The 14,953-nt window shown below is 39.3% G+C and overlaps 1 protein-coding gene across 3 annotated transcripts; it reads right to left on the reverse strand.

The window, feature by feature from the left end:
- Positions 1 to 2,073: 2,073 nt before the first annotated feature.
- TDRD15 (tudor domain containing 15) lies at positions 2,074 to 14,666 on the reverse strand. 3 transcript variants are annotated; one of them, XM_073335097.1, is made up of 4 exons: positions 14,598 to 14,666; positions 14,001 to 14,114; positions 9,301 to 9,401; positions 2,074 to 8,514 (listed from the first exon to the last, which is right to left on the reverse strand). In XM_073335097.1, the coding sequence occupies exon 4, from the start codon at positions 8,509 to 8,511 to the stop codon at positions 2,113 to 2,115; it is 6,399 nt and encodes a 2,132-aa protein (XP_073191198.1). In that variant the 5' UTR covers positions 8,512 to 8,514; positions 9,301 to 9,401; positions 14,001 to 14,114; positions 14,598 to 14,666; the 3' UTR covers positions 2,074 to 2,112. The 3 variants fall into 3 exon arrangements, 2 of the variants coding, with proteins under 2 accessions (XP_073191198.1, XP_073191199.1); XR_012157772.1 differs by lacking the exon at positions 2,074 to 8,514 and having other exon boundaries at positions 9,090 to 9,401; XM_073335098.1 differs by lacking the exons at positions 9,301 to 9,401; positions 14,598 to 14,666 and having other exon boundaries at positions 14,001 to 14,017.
- Positions 14,667 to 14,953: the final 287 nt, after the last annotated feature.

The following is a 14,953-nucleotide window of genomic DNA, read 5'->3' on the forward strand; positions in this document are numbered from 1 at the left end:
ACACTTCATAATATTTGGTTGTATTAGAATTACATACAATTAAACTGAAAAACGTGGCCACATTAACAATATTCTAATATTCCAAAAAAATCCAGTAGCCTGCCATAAGCGTTCCATAAAAAAAAAAATTAACAGTAAAATTAACAGCTGTATATGTGGCCGGGTCCTGTTCAGCTTTACTTAACAAAAAATCCCCAAAACAAACAAAAAAAAAAGATGACTTTTTCTTCCTCCATGTCCAAGGTTACATTTGCTTATGAGTACACCTATATTTTCTGAATGAAAAATGGAAACCCAGGGCCAAATTTTGACCTTGGAAAAGTTCAAGGGGAGCTTTGTGAACATCCAAAGGGTAGAATTAGGTCCTGAATATTTAAGGCCAGCTTGGGGCACCTTTTCTCATACCAAATAACACCCTACAATAATTCCCACTGAAATTAACAGGATTACTTATAAAATATGGTACAACTTTTTCATAATCTGCCCCTTAAGCTTTGGATTGTAAAAGTTAATAGTATACCAAAGCAAAAGACAAAGGACTTGCTGGAAAGCAGCCTACAAGAAGTTCCATTAGGTTATTATGTTAACAGATAAAAATAAAAATGTCCTTATCTCTCAAACTTTGCAAACAAATGCACATAATTCAAAATTACCTATGAATATAAAGGAATGATAAAATATAAGTTACTTTAACTATAAGGAAAATGATTTTAAGATATTCACAAGCAGATGCAAAATGTCTTATCAGTTCCAATGCAACACTATTGGTATTTCATCATCCTACACACAAATTAACAATGAAGAATTTCAACTTTATGCTTTTGTTTTGATATGAATAGAATACTGTAGTTTAATCTGAGTACTGAAACGGATTTTAGCATTTTAAAAGTATTTTACACCTATTTTGAATAGTTTACCAATGGCAACAAGAGAAGTTAAATTCTAGATGTAATGAGAAGCTTTCATATCCTTTATTTTCCCCAGGTGGCAGGACATCATTCAATCCTTCTGTATCTAGAAAATCTATAATTTCAGTATTTAAATTATTGGGGGGAAAGTTATGTATATCCCATAATACCCAGTCCATATTTAATATACATTTCTTAAATCTTATGTGTGTATAATACAGTAGCTGCACTATTTGAAATGTCTATTAAAGATGAAAAACATTTTCCATTCTAATCTACCATTTTCACACACTCATAACAGTAAGAAGATTTACACTTTTGGCCTAAAGTTCTTCACGCTGGGTCTCTGTCCAAATGTAAATTCTTTAGGAAAGTTTGAGCAAAGTCTCTGAAACCACTCTGGAGTTATGAGGCGTTAAAAAACCTCAAAACAAAGATAAACAACAACATATTTTTACATAGTTACATTATTGGAAATGTCCATTTGTAAAGAGATTTTAGCATCCTTACATGAGAACTGATATTACAAAACAATCATTTTCTGAAACTGTCCCTTTTCCCGCATGGAAGAAAAAAATCTAAACCTTCTAATATCCATTCCAGTATATCAAAGATAGCAATAGGGCTAGATTCCATCTGCCCTTGTGTACACGCATTGTGTAGAGAAGTGGGAGTATGGAATTTTCCACCCCACCCCCACACTCCCAGGCATAAGGGCCAGGCAAAATTCTGGTCCCTACTTTGAGTAGACAGAACCCCACAGCATGGTGTAAATCCATTCTGCCCCCAACTCAAGCTTCTCCCTAAATGGCACCATCTAGTTCTGAAGACCTTATCCCAGGCCAGGAGAAGTCAATGGACGTCTTTCCATTGAGTTTAATGTGTTGGTTCAGGCCCATATTTACTGATCCTTTTTCTAGAAATAAGGTACTAGGCACTAAAATTAGGTTCCTTTCCTTCATTACAAAAATACTTTGGTGTCATGTCTTCCTGGATATCTAAAAACAGAAATTAAGGCCACAATTTGCATTGGAATCAAAGGGAAGTAAAACCTATTTGAAATCAGAATGAGGCCTGAAAGCTTTATAATGTAAATAAATGTAATTCTTGCAAACATATATTACAGAGCTGAGGTAAAAGTTCAATCTATACTACTGTCCTGAAAAAAGTACTTTTAACATGAAGCTTACTTACTATTCAAATATTATTTTGATGCCACCTCTTTACTAATCTTCATTTCCCTCATTCTGGTGTTCATGTCAGCAGAGTCACGTGTCTCATTCATTGCTTCTGGAGACAGATTTTCAGTAAGACTTTCTGTTGAAATGGTGTTACATTTCTTATCATCCAAAAATTGCATAAATAATTTTTTGTCACACTTAAGTTCATCTTTTGCAATATTTTTGCCATTACTATATGAACTTGGTTTCTTCCTGGGTCGTTTTCTAGAATGTGGTTTAATGGTAGATTTAATTCTTGAAAGTGTACCACAGGCATTTCTATGTTGCAGATCTGGTGTTTGCTGCTGTGCACTCTGTTTTTCACCTGGCAAAAAACTGCTTTCAGTACAGCTATGTTTTGGTTCAGAAATCTGCAGAAAATATGATTGTTGTGCTTCACCTTGAAGTTGTGAACATGGTTCAGTTGGTTTTGTATGGTCAATTCCAACAAGGCAGCATGTACTTTTACAGTAGACAGCATGACCGGCTGCAACCAAGGTATCTGCTAGATTACTCTGCTCACAAAAAACATCTACCTCTAGTTTCATTCCAGAACCATAGTGCTTAAACTGGAAAATCAGGCCTTGTTTACATAGCAATTCCTGAAACAAGAGCTTAGCTTCATCACTCCAGTGTTCCCCTTTAGCAGGAATCACACCAGATAAGGAGCAAGAATAAGATAACCGTGGTAAACAAATAAGTTGTTCTGGAACAACTTTCAGTTTATCGATATCTGAGTAGGGAATATATGCAGAAAAGCCATAATCAATAAACATAAGAACAAAAGACTGATCTGAAACTTCTATAACTTCTACCCTGTTCCACTGTGCTTCCAACCCAAACTTGATCAAACAACTTGCACCAGGAGTCACAAGGTCCCGTGGCAAAGTTGGCAAATTGCCTGGAAGGTCAGAAAGTAGCATAAACAAGGTTTTCATAGTGTCAAATAAGTCTTCTAATTGAATGCAGAAGTTTGAAGGATCAGTAACTGTAGTTGCAAATCCAGGGTATTGATTACCACTTTGGAGTAGTGCCCATGTAACTGAATTTATTCTAAAAGAGAGTACAGATGTCTTCGAAGCCACATTATTTGCACTTTCTGTACGATTAGGTTTGCTGATCTTGCCTTGCCCAGAGATCTGATTCAAATATTCCAAAAGTAGAATCCCATCTACTAAGATATCTACTTCCCATATACAAGAAGATTCCAAGTATCTCAAAAACAGAAGCTTTATTTCACGATGTGCAATTTTATTTACCACACAGTCACATGACATTTTACCTGAATTTTGAATCCAAATCCATTTACATGATATGGCTTGTTTAGGAATACACTTGATCTCATTACTGAGTACTTTTGTATTATGCAAGGATACCATTTCATGTCTACCACGATCCATGAAGAAAACTAACATTTTCTCCTCACTAACAAGCTTCATCACTTCTGATCGGTACCACTTCAAGGTGTTTTTAGATTTTGTCAAGCATTCCAATCCTTCTTGAATATTTTCTACTGCAATCAAACGGTTTCTCTTTGCTTCTTTGGCAACCATTACATTTAAATCCGAAAATGTTTGCACATTTCTCATTAATTTTACATGGAAATTTCCACATTTTGAAATATGTATTATTTCTGCCATTTCTAGCTGTCCAGGATATAGATCTTGGTCAGATATTTTAGAGAGAATTTCAGAGGTGTTTCTAGTCTCGACAGCCTCATATTTATTATGACCTCTAGAGTTCTTCCTTAGTTCTTCATCTTCAGCATCTGCATTTGTGACTGGAATGTCTTGTTCTGTATTAGTTTCCATATTTAGCATTGGTGTGTTCTGTAATTCTGAGCTGTCATGTCTCTGCATTAACTCATTAACCACAGACTTTCCATCACAAATTATATCTACCTCCCACTGTTGTTCATGTTGTTGCAAAAATACACAAGTGATTTGTTTATTATTTACTTTTCTGGAAAAGTAGAACATAACATTGCTGCTCCAGCTTCCATCGGGAAGAGTACTTTTTACTCTACTAAGGAAACAATGGATACTGAACCTTGGCAAAGTTAAGAACTTTTCTTGAATTTTGTATATTTTTGATGGACTCACAACTGCTGTATTACCATAGTCAATGAATTCTACCTCATAGGATTTTCCTGAGCTAACTGTTTTAATAACTGCTCTATATAAGAAACAATCAATTATATATTCTGCTAAAACAAGATCCCCTGCCACAAGTTCATTCAGGTAATTTTCATGGTCTACATTTATTTTTCCTTTATTTAGTTCTTCTGCAAGTTGAATGATTATGTTTTCATCCTCTGCAAGCTGAATATGGAAACTAGATGGGCTATTTATATTAGAAATGTACCCTGCTAACTGAGAATTCAGCTCAATGTTACGTGGAGGAAGATTGATATATTTGGGTCTATTTACCATGCCTTCTTGTTGTCCTGTATAATTTCGTTTGTTGGTGCAAGATTCAGTCGTAATATTTGCAGGTATTTCCTGCAAACTGAAAACAGACCAAAGTAGAGATTCAGGAGTAAATATTCCATCTGCATTTTTCTCTTTGTGTTCCAAAGATATATTCACAACATTTTTACAAACTGACTTTTTATTGCCATGGAATGTTGGTAGTATAAAGGGCATATTGTACAATTTTTGTGGAACAAGCACCGTTTGTTCTTTATCTTCAAAATCCTCTTGAACACCAGTCTGAGAAGATATATCATGTACTTCAGTTTTTATTTCAGTTTTCAAGGCAATTCTCTCAATATTTTTATCTTTTGTTTTATTACCTTCATCAGGTTTTACTTTGTGTACCTCCTTACTATTTTCGACAGACTGCTCTGACCAACTTTTCACATGCTCCAATTCCTCTGTGTATTTTTTCCCATTCTCAGACAATAATTGTAGAATTTTGTGATTTATCTGGATATGTCCATCATACAGCTCCACACCAATCTGGCCATCTGACTCTCTGGATACTACTACTGCCTTCAATGGCTTACCCATGAAATTCTCCTCAAACCATCTATTGACTTCTACTGGAATTTCTCTCGCCCTAAGATCTGACAGATAACATTTAATGGCTTGCATGGGTGTCAATAGTAAATCTGTGGCATGATCTGGAATAGGCATTAGTTTGTCTCTCACTACCATCTGTTTATTCCCAAAGTCCACAAAATAGGCTAATAAATAGGATGATGATCCCACAGATGATGCCAAAGCTCTGTAAAAGAGACCATCTTCAAAATATTTGGCTATGCATAATCGTATTTTGCTCGGGTCATATTCTGAACTGTTTGGTATGTTACTAATCTCTGCAATCTTCTTCATTAATTTGTCTACAATTTCAGTGTTACGATTAAGCTGGCAATAAAATTTTGCAGGGCTATATATATGTGTTATATATACCTCCTCTTCACTTCCAATTTTTATATTAAAAGATGAGTAGCAAAAACTATACAGAAAAACTGATGGTTTAAGTGCTTTTGTGAATCCAAAAAATTGGGACTGGCCGTGGCCATGCTCTATGAGAAACTGCTGTGCACCAATAAATGGAGTCTGTAAATCAACTAAGTTACACAAGCAATTAGGCCTTATGAAAATTAGAGCATAAATGACACAAGTCAATAGCCCACTGTAAGCAGAAATGAAGTTTCCAAAATCCTTACATGCCTCTTTAGTCCAAATGAATGGGTAAAATTGTGGGGGTTCATTTATATTCTTAAGACTACATGTAAAAGCTTGATTTTCCAAAGTTAAAAAATCTGGAAGAATAGCTTGAAGATCCTTAAGTAAAACTCTTTCCTGATTACCATAGTCTACAAATATCACATCAACTTCATTTCTGGATACTTGTTTCAGAAAAGATGCTCTGTACCATTTCCCATCCTTGGAGTGTTTTGCAACACAGGCAATCTGTCCAGTTTTATAGGGATTGCTATGCACTTCATAATAACTCTGAATTTGCTCCATTAAATTCATTAGTTCTGGTAATTTGCTTTGCAACTGACAAAAAAAATGGGATGGAGAAATAATATGAGAACATATGACATCAAGAACTGCTCCTGGTTTAAACATTAACTCTTTATAAGAGCCGATAGGGTCACTTCTCCCAGATATTATACAATGCTTTTTGGAAAGAGTACTTTCCCAACTTGGAAAAGATTCAAGAGACTCTCTTGCCACAGAAAAACTGGTTAATAACCGTTTGTTTTGACAGATATTTCTAGTTGCTGATACTTTACTTTTAGGTATGACATACGTACCTGGTGTATTTATATATTTTTTCTTTTTGTTTTTTGAATTTAGGCATTTAGAATTTTTCACAAAGTTCAAAAGAGAATCCGGTTTCACTTCCCAGTACTCAGCATATCCAGCCTGAACCATAAGCGTGACAACATCCATTTGTTCCAAGCCATTCATAAATTGGGCATTAACAATGTACTTGTCATTTTGCTTTGCAATGACATAAAGCAAGAGCTGTCTGTCAAATACAACCTGTTTAAAGAAATCAGTTTCTTTTTTAACCCATACATCCTCAATGGGAAATGCATGAGCAAGTGCACAATGCATGGCAAGTGCTGGTAATTTACAAAACTCTGGAAGCAAAGTTTTCACATCATGAACAGGTACGGTATCTGTATTTCCAAAATCCAAAAAATAAACATTAATGTTTACACCTTCCACTTCAGTGATAAGTCCCCGATAGTACACCATATCTTTCCTATACCGGGCACAGCAAGGTAACCCAGGCTTTGGGTTTTCAACAATCTTATCATAAACTCCATATCTATTATACACATCTGCAATATTTTTCATCAAAGTCTGAAACTCATTGTTATAGTCATTAGTTTGAACCCAGAAGTTTGATGGATTCAACACATATTCGACAAAAGCAACATGAACAGAATCTATTTTCATTTCTACTGTTTTGCAATAGATTGATAAAGAAGGGTCCTTTTCAATTAAGCAGTTTCCCACTTGCTCTGTGTTTCCAATCAAACTCTCAACTGAAACACAGATCTCTTCATAAGCTTTGACGTCTCCAAGTATATTAGTGATATTTGTACTAGAAACTAGGGAACATGCTTGAACTACCTCATTCACCTGTGGTGGATATTTAGCATTAACTTCAGATTCTTCACTATGTAACGTAACATAATACAAACATTCATTGGCATTGAACAAATCAATGCTGGCATACACAGCAGTCTGTCCTAACAAGGCCTGTCTAAATTCTTTCAGTTGAGAATTTCTTTTTACAGCTGCACTCTGATCACTGAAACATGACAGTGCACACTGAAATGAAATCATTGGTAAGGAAGTGAATACTGGTTGAAGTTTCAGAACATGATTGGAAGGCACAGCTTCACTGTTGCCAAAATCCATGAACCAGACCTTTACTTGGTCATCAGAGAGGAGCTGCTGTATCACTCCTCGGTGCCACTGTCCTTTTTGTCTTTTTGCAGCACAGAGAGCTCCAAAACTATCACAAGTTGGAACATTTTCCCTACTGACAGCTTCATAATGCAAAGTCATTGTTGTTGTCAAGTCTTCTAGCCCTTTCTGCCATTTTAGCATCTGACAATAAAATTTGCTTGGACTGATTGCAACAGTTATTTTTACCTTCTCTATACTGCCAACAGATAAAGAAGGCAGGAATCTATCCAGAATTGGCTGAAACTCTGGTAGATTTTCTGCATTGCTGAAAGAGGATGACTCTGGCCTTGTGTATTTCTGTTGCAGCAAATCTGGCATTTGTTTGCAAAGGAGCTCTTGGGGTAATTCCTTTAACATTTCTACAATAAGACGAAACGAATCTCCATCAACAAGTTTTCCTAACTGCAGTTCAAGAACATCGCTAGTGACTTTTGGTACTTCCAGGAGAAACAATTGGTATGGTAAAATAGCTTGCACATGACCTTTAATCTGTAATCCTATTAGAGAAGAAAAATAATTTAGAGCTTTTGGACCCCATTTTTTCCCTATTGGAAGTATGTTTGCAAAAACACCACACACCATCTTTGGAGGCAGTTGGAACAATTCACCACATGCAGAAGCAACATTTATTTCATTAACTATTAGCACTTTCCCAATGTCTATGAGAAACACTTCATAGATTTCTTCTCTTTTTTCCAGCACTCTTCCTCTGTGCCATTCTCCATTTATGTCCTCCACCAAACAAAACTCGCCAATGCCAATACCGTCCTTTACTTTTGATATATGCTGTATTTCCTTTTGCAATATGTGGTAATCAAAGTCGTATTCTGTCTTGTATTTCCCCTGAAATGTCACAAGCACTTCCTTTGGATGGCACTCTATGTGAGTTACCTTCAGATCCATGTCTAAAAATTTTGGTGATGGAGACAAAGAATCCATTGTCTACAAAATAAAAATAAGATCAGTTTTGATAATCATCCGGATTTCAATTCAGTTTTTTTACATTAACCATATTTAATTTCTTAAAGCAATTTGTATTCAGTATATTTTTAACAGTGCATTTTGCACAAAATAAATAAAAACATTAAATAAATGTTTACTGATTTTAATTCTAATTTTTCTATTTCTCGAGGTACATTTGGCACAATTCTCCCTCAGATGGTGTCTGCATGTGTTCTTCATAGACAAACAGTGTGTCCTGGGCTTACTATTGTGCTTTCTGACTGGCTTTATCACCTTATATGGAGCAATCCAAAGTGATCCTCAAAGAGACAAAAATCCCTCATCTCTATTCATTTTATAATAGACACATCTGCAAAACAAGAACACAGGAGGCTCAGTATTTCTCCACAAAACAAGAAGTGGAAGTGACATTTCTCTGTCATTCATGTTATTTCTGCTAATTCTACAACTGGACTGCCTTTCACACTGCAGATAGTCTGCAGACATTCCAGGGCTTTCACAGTGGGACTCAGGAGCTGAACCCCACACACCTGACAGCTCATCTGAAGGTTTGACTCTGTTGAGAAGACAAATCACAAAGATTCAGTGCTCTGTTTTAACAACTTTTTTTTGTTATTTACACTGAAGTATGCTCCTCCACTTCTTGCTATTAGTTTTATTTGAGGGATTTTTATTTCCTCAAGACACGCGCATTTCTCTCCCCCCAACTCCTTCCTCCTCCTCCTTCAGGAGGATCAATCTGTGATCCTGTGTAGTAGTGTTTACCTCTTTTGATGGAATTACAACTTTTAGTATAGCTGCAGATGTGTTATTCTTTATAATGTACTTCCCATGTCTTTTTGGAGAAATAATTGGAAGTCACAGTTCTACCAAAGAAAACAAAGTTTTATGTTAATTATATGCTGAATACCTCTTTTACTGTACTTACTTGTAGCATTCCATAACATAACAGTAGATTAAAAAAGTAAATATTTTCACATCACTTTTTAAACAAAATGCCCTGACCCACATTTAACCAAGTCTCCAAGGTTCAGATTGACTAGAGCTTTATTCAAATTTATTGCTACTGATCTGACTTCACATTCTTTAAATCAATATCATGCCCCTGCAGTTTCACACCACCACCACCCATGCCTATATACGATAATCCAGTTAATAATTAACAATAGATTGTCAAACACATTTGCCCACTGTCCTAGAGCAAGCTGGTAGGAATCAATCCCTGTCAAGCAGAGGCTTAGTTTCTCAGAAACTAAACTTTACATTTTAAAAAAATATGTATTCCTAGCTCTTATGGAGGAAGGTAACATAAGAACACAAGAATGCCCATACCAGTGATTTATCTGGTCCAGTATCCTGTCTGCTGACAGTGACCAGGGCCAGATACTTGAGAAGGCACGAACAGAACAGGGCAATTATTGAGTGATCAATCCTCTGTCATCCAGTCCCAGCTTTTGAGGTTTAGGGACACCTGAGCATGGGGTTGCAACCCAGACCATCCTGACTGAAGCCATTAATGGACTTATCTTCCATGAATTTATCTAATTCTTTTTTGAACCCAGTTATACTTTTCTGGCTTTCACACCATCCCCTGGCAATGAGTTCCACAGGTGGACTGTGAATTGTGTACACCATAGATTTTTATAATGGCATTATGATATTTTTTGTCTTAGCTATCCCTTCTCTAATATCACTTCTCTAACATTCTGCTAGCTTTTTTGACTGCTGCTTCACTTGGATAAGATGTTTCCGGAGAACTATCGACAATGACTCCAAGATCTCTTTCTTGAGTGGTAACAGCTAAATTAGAGCGTGTCATTTTGTATGTATACTTGGGATTATGCTTTCCAATGTACATTACTTTGCATTTATTAACACAAAACTTCATCTGCCATTCTCTTGCCCACTCACACAGTTTTTTAAGATTCCTTCACAGTAAGCTTTTATCTTAACTATCTTGAGTAATTTTCAGAGTAGCAGCCGTGTTAGTCTGTATCCGCAAAAAGAACAGGAGTACTTGTGGCACCTTAGAGACTAACAAATTTATTAGAGCATAAGCTTTCGTGGGCTACAGCCCACTTCACTGGATGCGTAGAATGGAACATATAGTAATATGTAATATATATATATATATACACACACACACACACACACACACAGAAGGTGGAAGTTGCCATACAAACTGTAAGAGGCAAATTAATTAAGATGAGCTATTATCAGCAGGAGAAAAAAACTTTTGCAGTGATAATCAAGATGGCCCATTTAGACATTTGACAAGAAGGTGTGAGGAGGATACTTAACATAGGGAAATAGATTCAATAAATGGAGTGACCTAGCAACTCCTAGTCTCTATTCAAAGCCAAGCTGATGGTATCTAGGTTACATATTAATTCAAGCTCAGCAGTTTCTCGTTGGAGTCTGTTTTTGAAGCTTTTCTGTTGCAAAACTGCCACCCTTAAATCTTTTACCGAGTGGCCGACCTCAGCAGCAGCCCCAGCCCCACACCCACCGGCCAGAGCAACCCCAGCCCCAGCGCCTCTCCCTTTCATCAGTTAAACAATATAACTTTAATTAACTGGTTAACTTTTTAAACAGTGTTTACATCCTTAGTATCCACTATGTTAAAAGAGAGAAATGTCTTTATTTCTGTTAGTATATTAGTATATACTTGTTTTTCAGCCTGAGGCAGAATTTTGAGTTTGACTTTTTGATACTCTTATATCTTATACTAATATGTGTAAATAAAGGACAAAGACACTATATGTTATGTCTGCCCACAAGCAGATGGGTTGAAAAGAGATGGAACTGAAGTGTTACAGGCTGTGGTGGGAGTGTACTCTATGAGCATACAGTGGAAGGCTGCCTGACTCTTTCCTCAAGCCAAGGTCAAGCAACCAGTTAGGGGGGTAAAGGGGGTTGTGGGGGGAGGCATAAGAAACACTAAAAGCCAAAGAAAGGCCTGGCCTTGACCACAAGCACAACCTCACTCCTTACCCTTCGCATGGGATATAAAAGAGGTGGGACGAAGACCCCATACCCATACCCCCAAAAATGGCACATAACCATAAATTGTAAGGGGTGGGACTGTAGGCGTGCATTGTAGGTATATTTGGACCTGCTAAGAAAGAGGAGACGGAAATGGGGACACAGGCAAGGCTCTACGCAGTCAGAGCTGGAAGGGGGGCATGGGGTAAATGTTCTGAGGCGTCAAGAGCTGGGAACGGAACACTGGGAAACAGACTCTGCCGGCATGTAAAGTTATGGATATGCTTGCTGCAAACTAACCCCTGCCTGCACTTCAGACTTCTGTTCTTCTGCTTTCTGTCTGCATGACAAGAACGAGGGGAGAGAGTGTAAAGGGAGGGCCCTCTAACAACTTCTATGGGCCTATGATAAATGGATTATCATGTTTATTACAATGGTGCAGAGTCAACCAGAAACAGAGCCCCACTGTGTACATAGCAAGACACATTCCCTACAGAAAGACACTTACAATCTAAATACACAAGCCAGACAAAATAGAACTAGAAGTAACGGAGGAGGAAAAGGACCTTGGAGTATTGGTTGATCATAGGATGACTATGAGCTGCCAATGTGATATGGCTGTGAAAAAAGCTAATGTCGTCTTGGGATGCATCAGGAGAGGTATTTCCAGTAGGGATAAGGAGGTTTTAGTACCGTTATATAAGGCACTGGTGAGACCTCACCTGGAATACTGTGTGCAGTTCTGGTCTCCCATGTTTAAGAAGGATGAATTCAAACTGGAACAGGTACAGAGAAGGGCTACTAGGATGATCCGAGGAATGGAAAACTTGTCTTATGAAAGGAGACTCAGGGAGCTTGGCTTGTTTAGCCTAACTAAAAGAAGGTTGAGGGAAGATATGATTGCTCTCTATAAATATATCAGAGGGATAAATACCAGAGAGGGAGAGGAATTATTTAAACTCAGTACCAATGTGGACACAAGAACAAATGGATATAAACTGGCCACTAGGAAATTTAGATTAGAAATTAGACGAAGGTTTCTAACCATCAGAGGAGTGAAGTTTTGGAATAGCCTTCCGAGGGAAGTAGTGGGGGCAAAAGATCTATCTTGCTTTAAGATTAAACTCGATAAGTTTATGGAGGAGATGGTATGATGGGATAACATGGTTTTGGTAATTAAATATTCATGGTAAATAGGCCCAATGGCCTGTGATGGGTTTTTAGATGGGGTAAGATCCAAGTTACCCGGGAAAGAATTTTCTGTAGTATCTGGCTGATGAATCTTGCCCATATGCTCAGGGTTTAGCTGATCGCCATATTTGGGGTCGGGAAGGAATTTTCCTCCAGGGCAGATTGGAAGGCCCTGGAGGTTTTTCGCCTTCCTCTGTAGCATGGGGCACGGGTCACTTGCTGGAGGATTCTCTGCTCCTTGAGGTCTTCAAACTACAATTTGAGGACTTCAATAGCACAGATATAGGTGTGAGGTTTTTTTTAGGAGTGGTGGGTGAAATTCTGTGGCCTGCATTGTGCAGGAGGTCAGACTAGATGATCATAATGGTCCCTTCTGGCCTAAATATCTATGAATCTATGAAAATGAACCATGTAATATCAGTAGGGCCCTACCAAATTCACAGCCATGAAAAACACGTCACATAGCATGAAATCTGGTCTCCCCAGGTGAAATCTGATCTTTAGTTTTCTTTTACTCTATACTATTCAGATTTCATGGGGGAGACCAGTGTTCCTCAAACTGGTAATCCTGACCCAAAAGGGGGGTCACAAGGTTATTTTAAAGGGGGTCACAGTATTGCCACCCTTATTTCTGAACTGCCGTCAGAGCTGGGTGACTGGATAGTGGCATCTGCTGACCAAGGGCCCAGCTCTGCAGGCAGCAGCACATAAGGAAGGGTAGGAATACCATACCATTTCATCCTTTCTTCTATGCTGTTGCTGGTGGCAACTCTGCCTTCAGACCTGAGCTCCTGGCGTGCAGCTGCCGCTCTCCGGCCACCCAGCTCTGAAGACAGCACAGAAGTAAGGGAAGCAGTACTGAAACTCCCCTACAATAACCTTGCCAAAAAAAAGCAACCCACCCACGCCTTTTTGAGTCAGGCTCCCTATAGTTACAACACTGAATTTTCAGATTTAAATATCTGAAATCATGAAATTTACGATTTTTTAAAATCATATGCCCATAAAATTGACCAAAATGGACCACGAATTCGGTAGGACCCTAGATATCAGGAATTATCTTTCTTTCTCATATTGTAGGGAAAATTAACTATCACAGCCCTTTCTTTTGGTTACTTAAATTATTACCGCAGGGAACATATTCATTTCCTGAAATGACAAACTACTCATCACATTTAAAGCTTTCTTGTTTAGTGTTTGGCCTGATTCAAGATCACTAGCAACATTCTTTTACTAAGTGAAAGAAATCTTTGAAAAACAAAAGAGTTGCATAAACAAGACTCTCTTACTCTAGAAACAGGTCTAATCTGATGACAGGAACAAACAGAACTTCAGTTACAGGCAACAAAGCAGCGCCTCGGTGTTAAGAAGTGTCTCCCCCTTGATCCAAACGCAGAAAAGGCCTTGAGAGGGGAAAAAAATGGTTTTAACCAGTCTCCAAGGCCGTGCGTGGGTTATAATGACAGCACCACCCAGGGTCATTAGACTCACAGCACAGCCAGCGGACCCGTGACCTATCCGGCTACTAACCGCACCCCCGGCCCCGGCCCAAACCCAGGCGTCCGAACACCCATCTGCCCTTTGAGACGGTGGGAGAAAATTCGCCCATCAACACTTTTAAAGGATCGTGTCTGCAACTTTCCTGGGCGCGGACCAGCCCGGCCTACTCGGAACGGAAGGCGGGGGCCGGCAGCACGCGCGCCGGACAGTTAACGGGGCTTTCGCGGGACGCGGCAGCGCGAGGCGCCGCAGCGGTTCTGCCCGCCGAGCCGCGCGCTAGCCCTGGGCTTCGCCGGGAGCAGGTGCCTCAGCGGGGCTGGAGCTAACGGGGCTACGGAAGGGATGCGGCGGCCGCAAGAAGGACGCCCGAGCGGCTGCTCCCTTACCCGCGGTTGGACGGGCTCTGACGCCTGCGCTAGGCGCCGGGGCTGCAAGGAGATATCGGTCTGCGGGCGCCACCCAGAGCTGGCAAAATGGCGGCGCGACTGCCCGTGCCGAACGCCGCTGTGCCGGGCGCATGCGCCGTGGGCCGCGCTGACGCCAGCGTGGGGCGGCTGAGGCGGAGTGGGATGGGAGGCGGGAGTGGGCGCTTGAAGGTTCCTCTGGCTCTCGCTGCGGTGGGGGTGGGCTGATGCTGGGCTATGGACTCCCTGCGCCTCCCACCCTATTCACTCACAGGGGTCTTCAGCATGGGGCTGGGCGTGGCTGGCTGGGCTCCCCCAGACCCCCAGGCTTGCTTCCC

The sequence above is a fragment of the Lepidochelys kempii genome, chromosome 3, assembly GCF_965140265.1.
Source record: "Lepidochelys kempii isolate rLepKem1 chromosome 3, rLepKem1.hap2, whole genome shotgun sequence".
Classification (NCBI taxonomy): domain Eukaryota; kingdom Metazoa; phylum Chordata; order Testudines; family Cheloniidae; genus Lepidochelys; species Lepidochelys kempii.